This window comes from Strigops habroptila, chromosome 13, assembly GCF_004027225.2.
Source record: "Strigops habroptila isolate Jane chromosome 13, bStrHab1.2.pri, whole genome shotgun sequence".
Lineage (NCBI taxonomy): Eukaryota > Metazoa > Chordata > Aves > Psittaciformes > Psittacidae > Strigops > Strigops habroptila.
In genome coordinates, this window is record NC_044289.2 from 12,298,087 (window position 1) to 12,310,532 (window position 12,446).

Here is a 12,446-nt window from a genome sequence, read left to right on the forward strand (position 1 = left end):
ACGGGAGGACCCACTTTCTCAAAGCAGGATGGGCACCAGCTATGTGGTGTCACACCACAGCGCCCAGCCCTGTGATCTGCTGGGGCTCTGTGGCTGGAGCTGTGCTGCTCAGGACATGGCTCCTATTAGCTGGAGGAGCATTCAAGAGCGGTCCAGCAACTGGAGCACAATGACCCTGCATGGGCTGTGAGCCCTTTGCAGCTCCTTCCCACCCTCCCCACGCTAAAGGCCCTCAGGCCATGGTCTCCACATGCTGGCTCCTGCGCTCACTTGTTGCAGTGCTGTTTGAGGTGCTTCTTGTAGCTGTCGTCATGCAGGACAACCTCAGGGTTGCAGGTGGCCAGCCAGTCTGCGTTCTTTATCTCGGGAAGAAGCATCTGGTTCTTTGTCTTCTTCCCCTTCCTGCCTCTGGGCACCGGTGCTGACAAGCCTGTAACAGCAAGTGGCAGCCAGTGAGCACCATGGGCCAGGATGGGCACCACTGCCATGGCAGGGGGGCTGGAACCAGATGATTTTAAGGTCCTTTCCAACCCAAATCGTTCTATGATCACATAAAAGCATGGAAAGGAACTTGGTCCTGGGTATGGCTCTTAGAGCCTTACCTAGACCCTACAGCCAGCTCTGAAGTTCACCCTATGGGAACAACACAGTGTTGTGGGACAACAGGCTCCCAAATGATCAAAGACCAGAAGCGAGTCCTGATGATCTGATCTATAAGGGTTGTTTCCTATTCCATGCATCAGGAGGAGGGCTGCAGGATCACTGCAGGGGGCATTTACACTTGGCAAAGATACCGAGGGGAAAAGGAACACAGTCCCACCTCGCTGACAAAGATAAAATGAGATCCAGTGGCTGGAGCTGAAAATTAAACACATTTTCAACCTTGAAATAAGATGTGAGTTCACAGCAGAACATGGAAACAACTCCTGGTTGTCACTGGTGTTTGGAGACTTATGAGAGTGATGAGCTGCTTCCCTGGGCAGCTGCTTCTGAGGCAGGGCCCTGTAGATGTCCTCTCCTGCATATGTGTGCAAAGGAGAAGAGGACAAGGGCTCCAGCCTGCTGGGGTTCTGCAGTGGGCACCAGGGCTACTGCCTCCAGCACTGAATTGGCCCGATGAACTCTGGGCAAACTCGGCCTCTTCTGGGATGGAAGGGCAGGATGGGGCTGGATCAGAGCAGAGCTCAGAGCCTGTGTGCTGTGCTTGCCCTTCACAGTCACGCAGATATAGACTGAGAAGGAACAGCCCCAGGATGCACGAGCAAGGGCTGGAGGTTGCTGTTGCTTCCTGCACATCAGGGAGGCCCGGAGCCTGGTCAGCTCTCTGCAAACACGAGAGGTACCTCAGGCTCCTTGGTGAGCCACAGCAGTGCCTGCCACGTGGCTGCTCTGCACTGGGGTTCTGCTCTCCTCCAGCTCCTGAGGTTATGCTACATGGTTTTGCTGCTTCCCTGGCCAAGACCACATGGAGGTTTCACAAGTGGGAAAAGCCATTCTGAAGAGCTGATAGAGAAGCTCCTTGTTACTTCCCTTTGCTTAATATCCACTTTTAGTGCTGCTCTTGCACTAAAATATTCCTGACCCTCCACTGAAACCACAGCTCTCGAGCCCAGTTCCAGCACTGTTCTGGGCAGGGCTGTGTGGCAAGGGCAGGAGGCAGCACTGCCAGAGTGGCTCACATTGCAGGAGTAACTTAAGGAAGCCACTAAAGGCCACGTGCTCACACTATAAAGCCAGTCAGAATTTCCATCCAGAAAGAAATGGTGATGTTGGGTTACCAAGTAGCATGCAGCATGCTCTGGGGTTCAGCAACAGCACCACTCCAGTGCTTCCCTGTGCTCCACCACCTCAAAACAGGAGTCCTCGGTTTCATCTTGGCTCCCTGATGCCAAAAGCAGGCTGGAGGGTGCCGGCCTCCTCACTACTCACCTTGTGCCACAGATCACAAGCACACAAGGAGCAGCACAGAGCTGTGGAGCTCTCACCACCCTGAGGAAGGGCCGTGGCCTCCCCCAGCCAGCTCTCCCAGCCCAGGCCACAACCCTCCAGCTGATCCAAGGAGCCAGCACCAGCTCTGTCTTCATATCATCAAAGAAAAGCCACTGTGGCTGCACGATGCTGTTTGTATGGTGGGCTCTATTTGCTGTGCTGCTCCAGCCCCAAGGGACACCTACAGAGAGCAGATGCTGCACTGAAGGCAGAGAAAACTTGACAGTGCCCACTTGAGAGGAGGATGGCATCTCTGCTCCCACCACAAAGGCCCTCTCTGCTCTAGTCATGGCACTGGGAGGCAGGAAACAGCCTTTCCCACCCAGTCAACCCCTGCTGCTGGCTCTGAGGATCAGTGTGGAGGTGAGTCCCATGGCAGCCACCTTCTCTGTGCAGAGAGAGTTGTGGTGCTCAAGCACAGCTGCTTGCTGGCTGCTTCAATCAGCTCTGAATTCTCCAGCCTCGGTCCTACAGGCTGGCACAGAGGCAACGGGTACATGTGCAATGGCAGAGAGAACACGCAATACCTGAGTGATTCTGCAGAGCCTGGTTCTGGCCGTCCTTCGTTGGTGTGATGAGATCCCAGATAAAACTTTTGATCTTCTCATCCCCCTTGTAGTGTTTGACACAATAGACCAGCAAGGCCCGACAGATCATCTCCATGTCCTTCTCGTTCAGGTGCCACTTGAACCGCCCGTGGGTCAGGATATCTTTCCAGCGTCCCCAGCTGGAACAGCATGAATAGAGACAGAGTAAATACCCCTGTGCAACTAGAGACCCTGCCAGCACCTCCCTGCAGGAGCTGCCTGGGATGGGGTGACACTCACCCGAATATGAGCAGGTTCTTCTCCACACGGAAGCACTCAGCCCGCAGGTACCGGCGCGTCTTCTCATTGAAGCGCCGCGAGCGTGTGGGTCGCTCATCCGAGTCACTGTCCAGCTCGGAGAACTCCATCAGCTCGTCCTCTTCAAAGGAGTTGTAGTGTTTGGTTTGCTTCCGCACCCGCGGCCTGTCGATGACCAGGCTCTCCTGTGAGGGCCAGAGAGGAGAACGCTCTCAGGCATGGGTAGAAATACCTGCCTTCCATCAGGGCACAGCAGGTTGTCTTCTCCACGCTGCCACCCTGCTCTGCTTATGCCTCTAGTTTCCAGCCCTGTGGCTAGCCATCACCCTCCCACTAGGGTACCTGCTTCAAATTACTTGTGTGAGGCTTTGCCTGCACACGAGACAATTCCTGGCCAGCCCAAACTTCAGCCTGAACAATGGCAGGGTGAAAATCATGCCCTCTGGATTCAAACTGCTGACAACCAGCAGCTGATTCAGCTCTGAATCATAGTCCTGGCCCTCCCAGCACTGCCTGCACAGAACCCTAATTTCTGTGCTGGGGGAATAGGTGGGCTGGAAGAGGAAAGGCGGCTTCCAAGAAGGTGCAGGAGGGAGCAATATGAAATTAAACAGCATGTACCTGCCTCCTCTCCTTCCCCCTCCTCTGTACAATAATCCATGTCATTTAAATCTGCCTGGATTTCAAGCACATGGGAAACACACACATTCTCTCCCGTTCTCCTTGCTAGAGTGGTGAGCAATGCAGAGCTGCAGGCCTCCTCCTTGCTGCTATCCAATACCATCTCTATGGGCACTGCTGCCTTAGCTGGGAGAGCTGGGGCACCCTGCCAACCTTCACCACCACAAACACCACCTCCTTAGCCATGGAGACCTGGGGTGGTGGGAGATGGGGCTGCAGTGCAACGAATGTGCCCAGCACTGTGACCTCTAGGGCTCAAAGGGCTGGAGTATACAAACTCATGCCAGCTCATGAGGCCTCCTCCAGAGCTTCCAGGCCAAATGCTCCCCCGTGCCCCAGGTGCCCGGGCTCGCGTGGACTTGGGGTTTGGGCTGGGGAATGGTTATGCAGCTTCCCCTGGGCCCAGCGGAAACACACAGCTCCTGTTTCACACCAGGCAGTTTCAGATCAGTTGTGGGGCACACGGGCCATGAGCTGGATCCTACCTTTTCATTCTTGGCATCTGTATCGAGCTCTGCTATCTTGGCCCACTTTTGCCAGAAGTTGGGGTCGTCTAAAGAAATGTCCGTTCTGTTTCCTGATGCTACGAAGCTGGCCTGGGAGTGAAAGAAGACGAGTGAACAGGGTGCAACCCACCACCCAGATGTGCCTTCCCCATATAGACATCCCCAACACATCTGCAGGGGATGTCAGGGCTTCACAGTGCACAGCTTCCCACGGCACAGCAGCACCCAGCTTTGGGCAGCAGGATGGGCAGGAGAGCTTGGCCTCCATTCAGATATATCTCAACACACAGGTAAGAAGAGGTCAACCCACCACGTCCCCCATCACCTTGGGGGAATCCCCCTGCCCTCCCAGTGGAGCACAGCACACCTTGGCAAAGGTGGAGCCCTTCCCCTCCGTCTGGATCGTGATGGTCTGTGTCCTGCGCTGGAGGATCTGATCAATGTCTTCCTCACAGAACTTCGACCCTTCATCCTCCTCATCCATGAGGGCACCGTAGGCACCCTTCCGCAGCAGGTCCTCCACCTCCATCTTGGAGAGCTGCTGAACCTGCCCAAAACATGGGGGCATCACCAACCTGGCCAGCTGCCCTGGGGCACCGCACAGCAGGAGAAGGCTCTTCCCTCTGCCCCAGGAGGGAGGGCAAAGATGGCCCGAGCCAACCCAGACCTCCCACTGCTACAGCAGAGGACTCTTCAAAATGCTGCCTGAGGGACCATCAGGAATTTCAGTCACCCAGATACAGCACCATGTGTGTCCCAAGCCTGTGGCAGTGCAGGGACAGCCTGCCAGGCCAAACAGCAGCAATGCCAGTGTGTGGGACCAGACTTTTCCTCCCCAGAAGCCTGCCCAGGTCTCTGCTCCAGCCTGGGAGTGACTTGCAGGGAAAGAACTCTCCCACACCACCTCCATCCAACAGCCAACCTACCCCGTTGGTGCTGCCCTTGCGGTTGATGTCCTGCAGCACAGCCTTATCCAGGCCCAGCTTGAGGCTGGCCTTGTCGAACATCTCCCTCTCATAGGAGTTCCTGGTGATAAGGCGATAGACTTTCACCGCCTTGCTCTGCCCGATCCGGTGGCAGCGAGCTTGAGCCTGGGAGGGGAGGAGGCACAGCGTCAAGCACGGTGAGCCCAGCAGCATGGGGACCGTGTGGCTTGGGGCACCCTGCACCAGCACCCACCACTCACCCACCTGGGCACAGTCAGGTCCCATCTACTAGAGCACCCTCACCCAGTGCCTGTGGCCAACCTGTCAGGGCTCCTAGAGCAGGGATTGGAGACCCCTGCACCCCCAGGAAAGGACACAGGGCCCAGGCTGGAGCTTTGACTCTCTACAGAGACAGGGCACGCAACACTTCATCTCCCCCAACACCAGGTATGGTTAAAGCGTTGCCTGGTCTGTGGCCCACCCATGTTTTTAGAGCCACACCGTGATCTCCCCATGACATGTCCTCTCCGCCTGCACTCCTACCGGCTCTCCCAGCACCGCAGCCCATCCCACCACAGCCGGATGCTGCTGCCCTTCCCTCCCCATGGCAAGAACCAACAGAAGCTGTGCTGCAGAACCTCCTGGCAGCCTGTCCTGGTACCTGCAGGTCATTCTGTGGGTTCCAGTCTGAATCAAAGATGATGCAGGTGTCGGCAGCAGTGAGGTTGATGCCCAGCCCGCCTGCCCGCGTGCACAGGAGAAAGACGAAGCGGTCGGAGTCGGGCTTGCAGAAGCGGTCGATGGCAGCTTGGCGCAGGTTCCCGCGCACCCGCCCGTCGATGCGCTCGTAGGTGTATCTGCTCCGGGAGAGGAGAGAGCAGGGTCACAGCACGGCCTCACCGTGGCTTACAAACCCCTTCCTGCTCCTTCCCCCAGGCTCTGTGTGGGCACACAGGCAGCTGGGACTCACTGGCAGGACCTGTGCACAAGCGGGGGCTCAGGCCCCAGCAGCCTGTGCGCACTGTGGTTGTTCCCCAGAGTTGTTCCTCTTATAAAGGCAAAAGCATCAGAACCCCCCACACAGTGCATGGATATGGGGCTCATGGGAACCAGGACCAAAGGAAGGGCCTATTTCTGTTTGGTCCCTCCCAGGACTAGCCCTGGGCAACGCAGAATGGACAGGTCAGAGCTTTGGGGTCTCTGCACCCACCAGCAGTAGCCTGTAACTTGGATCTTTAGTATGTGGGCACAGAATGGCCAAATCCCCACCCTGGGCTGCTGCCACTCTTGTCTCTACAGTGCAGGATGGAGGTGATGTGGAGGAGCTGTGGTGAACGCTGAAGCCTGCACTAACCGCCTCTGAATGAGATAGTCTTCCAGGATGTCGAGGCAGCGCACCATCTGGGAGAAGATGAGCACCTTGTGCCCACCAGCGATCAGCTTGGGAAGCAGCTTATCAATGAGCACCAGCTTCCCGGCCGCCTGGATCATGGCCTGCAGCTGGAAGTCCGGTGCCTCCGGGCTGTGTGTTTTACGGAAGTCTTCCAGGATCTTCTCCTCCGCCCCTGCCAGGTGAGAAACAATGAGAGCTCTTGGTGAGGCTGGCACTGCAGCTGCCCCCAGCCTCCCGTCCAGGGCAACAGCAAGCCACCATGTGAGGAACAGGACCCATGCAGTCAATCAGATTGAGGGAGGTTGGCTAGAGACTCCCAAGAAGCCCCTCCACTCCTGTTACTCTACTCCTTCTTCAGGGCTTGGCAGAACAAGCCAGGCTGGGATATTGGAGAGGATGCCACACCAGAACACCCCCAAACACAGCAAGCCTCTAAGTCCAGTACTTGCTGGGAGCTGGGCTGCCTGTGGGGTCAATAAGGCAGCACTGCATCCTATGTGGGGCCTGGATGTACAACCACACCAGCAGCAGATGGCATGAGGGCCTGAGCTGGCTCCCAAGCTGGGTGAGCTCCACAAGTAGTGACTAGTAAATGCTGCAGTAGTATCTGTCCCACTCACACCTCCTGTGCACAGCCCTTACCGTTGATGAGATATGGGTGATTGCAGCACTTCCGCAGCTCCATCATGGTGTTGATGAGGTTAGGCATATTGTGCTGGTTGGCACCCTTGGAGAGGAAGGAGAAGTTCTTCTCCAGGATGGCCCGGTAGTATTTCTTCTGAATATTGGTCAGCTCCACCTCAATGATGGTCTCTTGTTTGGGTGCCAGATTCTTCTCTACATCATCCTTCAGCCGCCGCAGCATCATGGGCTTCAGGATGGACTGCAGCTTCTTCACCTGCCGGAGCAAGCGCAGAGATTCACTGCCCTCCCTGCATGGCAAGCACATGGTGACAACAGCGGAGGGGCCTGCAGTGCTAGAGCCTCCCCAGGCTGGAAACCCACTACAAATAACCCTGAAGCTGCTCTGCTGCCAGGACAACTTCAGGGTCCAGCTTCCTTAGGGCAGGGATGTGAGTGACCAGCCCCGGGCCATGAACTCCACATGCTTCTGCTGCTGGCAGCCTGGGGTAAATGTGTCTGCTCCAGGAGGAGAGCTGAGTTTTCACAGCAGCTGAGATGATGGTTGCTCCACGTGCCTGCTCCCTCAGCATGATGATCCCTGAGCTGGGCAGCAAGACAGCCCAGGGCACTGAGCTGCTTCCCATGCTCGAAGGGAACTTTGGAGGATGGGTCATCAGGGGAACCTGACACATGGACTTAATGATCTCCCCACTCCCCCTACACTTCTGTTGGTGTCAGGGACAGACCAGGTAGGAAAGCCAGGTGAGCTCTGCTGCCCAGGCATGCGAGGGCAGTAGGGAGCCAGGCGGGGAGCAGACCACTGCCTTGGCACAGGATGGTCTCCTCTCTCCAAAGCAGCACTGGGGTTTCTGTCACAACTTTGCTTCTCCCAGCATTTAGTCCTATTCACTTCCCTGAAGCACATGTCTGACAGTGTGCCTGGCTTGGTGACCGTGTCCCCCAGTGGCCTGTGCTAACAGTCACCAGCATCACTCTGCTAGGTACCTGCTCCTCCGTCTTCAGGTCTCCAAACTCCTCCAGGAAGGCTGTCTCTGAGGGAAACTGCTGTGGCTCCAGGAAATTCAGGAGGCTGAAGAGCTCCTCCACCGAGTTCTGCAGCGGGGTCCCCGTCAGCAGCACCTTGTGCTCCTGGGTATACACCAAAAACAGGTTGAGGGCTCAGAACCACTGGCTGGGTCTACAGGGTCCCAGAGCACAATGCTCTGTGTCTTCCTGCCTCAGGAGCACTCTGGGCTGCCTGGGGGCACACATGCTCCCTGGAAGGCTCCCTGGCCATGGTGCCAGCCCTGATCCAGCCACTGCCATGTCTTGCGGCTCCCAGGATGCTCCCCTGGACGTGTACCAGTCCAGCTCTGTGCAGCAACAACAACCGAACCCAAGAATCCCACATTGCTCCCAGGCTCCAGCATAAACCATTGCTCCCTGCCACAAGTCCCACAGGCAGGGCTGTGCTGGCACTGATGGGCACACTGGTAGAGCCCAAGCCTCTGTGTACCTGGGGGCAGGATGTCCCTCTTCAGAGCTCAGGAAGAACAAAAGGGAACATGGCACAAGGCACACCACGACCAGAGGATGCTGTGCACGGCTGGTCAGCCACTGCCTCCATGTACTGCAGCAAAGCTGCACTGCAAGGCCAGGCAGTGCTCTGCCAGGCAGTGCACACAGATGGGAAGGCATGGGGGGAATTGGCCTGCTCTGGTTAATATTCCTCTTCAGCAGAAAGGAGTTTGTGGTGGCTGGAGGGCACCAGTGCCTCATCCATCAAAGGGCCCCCCTATCACTGGCACTGCTTCAGTGACTTGATGGGTCCTGGATGGTTTTCCCTCGGACAGGGAGCTCCCAGCCATGGCACTGGCAATGGCATCTGACTGCTCTGCATGGCCACTTCTGGCCCCCCCTGCTCCCATGTGAACCCGGGCAGGACATGCTCACCAGGGCCATGAGCTTCAGCCCCTCCAGGAGTTTGCAGTTCCTGTTCTTCAGGCGATGCGCCTCGTCAATGACCACGCAGCGCCACTGGATCTTCTTCAGCTCCGGGCAGTCAGCAAGGATCATCTCAAAGGTGGTGATAACCACCTGGAACTTGAAGATCCCAGGGAGAGGGTTACCCTAGGGAGACATAAACCATATGCAGCGCTTGACTCCTGCAGGGTGGCAGGACACCGTCAGACAGCCTGTATGACAGCATCAGTGTTAGCATCTGGCTCCTAGCTGGGATTTCCCCAGATTCATCTCTCCCAAGCAGCAGGCAGGTTCCTGCAAGCCTCCTCGTTGGCCACAGACTGCATCTCTCCAAACCAGACACTGTTTCAGGGCAGCAAACAGGCCTGGACAAGAACTGCAGCGGGAGCTCTGCTGCACTTTCCCTTTTCTGCATGAATTTGGCCTGTTCTTCACTCACACACAGCGCACCCTGAGCGCTTGCCAGCCAGGGGGTCTTAAAAGATCACCTGTCCCTCTCCAGATGAACCACAAGCTCCACATGCTGCCAAGTGAAGGAAGCCAGGGCTGGGGAATGCATCCTGGGCATGCTGTGTGTGCTAATCACCTGTGTGTCCCTGTACACCATCTCGTACTGCTGGATCATCTGCCGGCTGATCTGGCTGCCGTGGTACACGATGGCGTTCATCTCCGTCCAGGTGCGGAACTCCCTCTCCCAGTTGGTGATGGTGGAGAGAGGAGCGATGATGAGGAAAGGGCCATGGATGCCCATCAGGAATATCTCTGAGAGGAAGGTGATTGACTGGATTGTCTTCCCCAGCCCCATCTCGTCAGCCAGGATGCAGTTCTTCCTGCAGAGATGGACAGGGGCAGGTGAACGTGGCTCTCAGAGGCAGGAGCCACCCTGTCTCCAAGCCTTTGATGGGATGTCGCCTGCACCCACATCTCTATGACCCTACAGTGTGGAGGGTGGGGGGACATTGGTACACTGGCCCAAATTGGTCTGGGTAAGCCAGACCATCCAACTTCTTGCAAGGTGATGGACTCAGTGTGAGAGATGCTGTCCTTTGGGTGCACACTACCCAGTAAAACATGCATCTGATGGCCTGCTGCAGCTGAGAACATGCATATTCCTGCACTCCTGCCACAGGAATGGGTCACTAGTAGCCTGGCCAATACCAAACCTCAGGTGTATCTTAGATCCATAGCTAAGCCCTACTATCTCCAAGACTCATCTGCATTTACGAGGGAGAAACATTCCAGAAGACTCAGTTGCAAAGCTAAAACAAACACAGATTTTCTGGCAGCTGCCTGCCAGCTCCAGCATTGGAAGATCCCAGCGGCTGCTCTGTCAGGCCTCTCTTTGTCAGTTCTGCTCCTCCAGCTCATGACTGCACACACTGGAGCCCCACTGCCAGCAGGAGATCCCGTGGGAGCACGGGGTGCCAGCCCCTCCTCACCTGTTATACCAGTTAAAGAGCAGCCAGTTCATTCCCTCCAGCTGATATTCCCGCAGCTGGTTGCTGTTCTTATACTCCCGGGACCTCTCCAGTTTCTGCCAGGACTCAGATGCTGGGCGCTCCTAGGAGGAGAGAGCAGGAGCAAGGTCCATGGAGAGGAAGGAGCTAATGCTCAGTTAGGCCAGACCCTGCTTCTGGGGCTGCGCATCAGGACCAAGCTCCAGAACAGTCATTGGCAGCTGATTCACAGCAAGGTCTTGGCCTCCAGATCCCCCCCTCAGGTCCTGCTAACTACCCCATCCAGGGGGAAGGACATGGGGCTTGCACTGCAGCAGCAGGGACAAGAAGGTCAGCACTGCTGGACCTTGGCAAGACACAGACAGGCCCTGCCTGCCCAGGGCAGCGAGCTGCCAGCCGGGTACGTTACCTCTGGGTACGTTACCATGTGCTTGATTTCTGGAGGGATTTGGAGGGCTTCAAACTCTTTAATCTTCCCTGGGTCGACATCCTCCTCCAACTCCCAGGTGCTCTCCTCGTAGGGCAGGGAGCACCACTTCACCAGGTAATGAGTCACCTCCTGCAGCACAGAGACAGGCTCAGGGCCAGGGCAGGGCTCACGGCTCAGCCCCAGCGTGCAGGAGCCACATGGCAGTCAGCAGCCTCCAACTACCCCTGTGCCAAGGGGTCTTCTGGGGACAAGGCCCACTCTGTGCAAGGCTGGGAAGGCCTCAGGGTGCTCTGAGATGACACACACTGCACACCGTGGGTCTGGGGCTCCTGCCAAGCCTCCCTCCCTCCATGGGGCAAGAGATGCAGCCACTCACCTCCCCAGTGTCAGGGTCCTTCGTGTGAGCCACCTCCAGAATTCGATCTACCTCCACATAGTCTGGGTTGAACAAATCCTCATCAGGCTGCGACAGCAAACAGTAAACAGAGGGAAGTTCAAGGTGATTCCAGGGTTAAACAGATGGTGGGCAGGAGTAAACAGCTGCAGGGCATCTGTCCCCAGGATGCTGCTGGCTGCGTGCAGCACACCAAGTGCCCTGCATGCAGGTACCTGACATCTGTCTCTGGGCAGGGAGGATGCAGGACGCAAAGCTCTTGCTTTAGAGCGGTAGCGAGCTCCATGCTGCCCTTGCTGGGAGGCAGGAACGTCCTCTCCAGCCCATCTGGCCCCAAGGTACAAAGCCCTGAGCTGCGTGCTCCAGCTTATGCGCAGCATCTAGAGAGCCACACACAGCACGCGGTGAACTCCACTCCTCTGCAAGGGATGACACCTTGTTCTCTGTCTCTGCCTCTCAGCAGTCACCAGCAGCAACTGCTCATGAGACAAGAGTGCATCCTCCTGCCAGGAACACCATGGGAGGAGTGGGCTTCAGACTAGCAGTGGTCCTCAGAGAGACACACTGTCTAGAGCTTGGGATGGAGAAAAAACAGGCTTTGATGTTCACAGCTCCCCAAGCCCCAGCTCATAACAGGAAAGAGCATTTGCTCCTTGCTAAACTGTTAATGGTACAATGTGTTCCAACACTTGCTTTTTCTTTGCATCCTGGGAAAGACCCCAAACACTCTTGGGAGTGAGAAATTTGACACACACCCCCAGCTTTCAACTACATCCACAGAGAAATGTTCGCAGCCTACTGGCCTGGTTTGCACTTGTAAGGGGCAGTTTGAGGGGATCCAACAACTATCTCTGGAGCAGCAAGAAAAATCCTAGAACACCTTTCCTATTAAACAAGATTAATCTGCTTATGGAGCAGAGCAGGCAGGAGCTGCCCTAAGCCCAAGTATTTACAGCTCCCTCTCTCCCATAGCACCTCTGCTCCACCATGAAAGCACCTCCAGCACTGCCCTGCCCTCGCTCCCATTGAGCAACACTTCCAGTGCTGGCAGTGCCTGGCAAGTGACATTGTCACCCTGCCCATACCTCTGCCAGTGACACCATGGGTGTTCAGGGTGCTGTCACGGCCCCTTGGCTCCAGCATCCCCACCCGCTCATCCTCTTGTGCTATGCCCTGGTTCAATCCAGCCTGGAAGCTCAAGGAGGTGCCATGCTGCTG

At 56.5% G+C, this 12,446-nt stretch overlaps 1 protein-coding gene across 8 annotated transcripts in view; it reads right to left on the reverse strand.

Moving 5' to 3' along the window:
• CHD6 (chromodomain helicase DNA binding protein 6) overlaps positions 1 to 12,446 on the reverse strand; it is a 72,961-nt gene that overhangs the window by 18,566 nt on the left and 41,949 nt on the right. For all 8 annotated transcript variants that reach the window (XM_030503317.1, XM_030503313.1, XM_030503316.1 and 5 more), the window contains 15 exons: positions 11,211 to 11,297; positions 10,829 to 10,963; positions 10,387 to 10,508; positions 9,534 to 9,777; positions 8,918 to 9,094; positions 7,970 to 8,113; positions 6,983 to 7,238; positions 6,302 to 6,512; positions 5,609 to 5,804; positions 4,948 to 5,112; positions 4,389 to 4,568; positions 4,001 to 4,111; positions 2,817 to 3,019; positions 2,517 to 2,716; positions 271 to 430 (listed from right to left, as the gene is read on the reverse strand). In XM_030503317.1, coding sequence (XP_030359177.1) covers positions 271 to 430; positions 2,517 to 2,716; positions 2,817 to 3,019; positions 4,001 to 4,111; positions 4,389 to 4,568; positions 4,948 to 5,112; positions 5,609 to 5,804; positions 6,302 to 6,512; positions 6,983 to 7,238; positions 7,970 to 8,113; positions 8,918 to 9,094; positions 9,534 to 9,777; positions 10,387 to 10,508; positions 10,829 to 10,963; positions 11,211 to 11,297 — 2,591 coding nt within the window. The remainder of the gene's footprint in view (positions 1 to 270; positions 431 to 2,516; positions 2,717 to 2,816; positions 3,020 to 4,000; positions 4,112 to 4,388; positions 4,569 to 4,947; positions 5,113 to 5,608; positions 5,805 to 6,301; positions 6,513 to 6,982; positions 7,239 to 7,969; positions 8,114 to 8,917; positions 9,095 to 9,533; positions 9,778 to 10,386; positions 10,509 to 10,828; positions 10,964 to 11,210; positions 11,298 to 12,446) is intronic.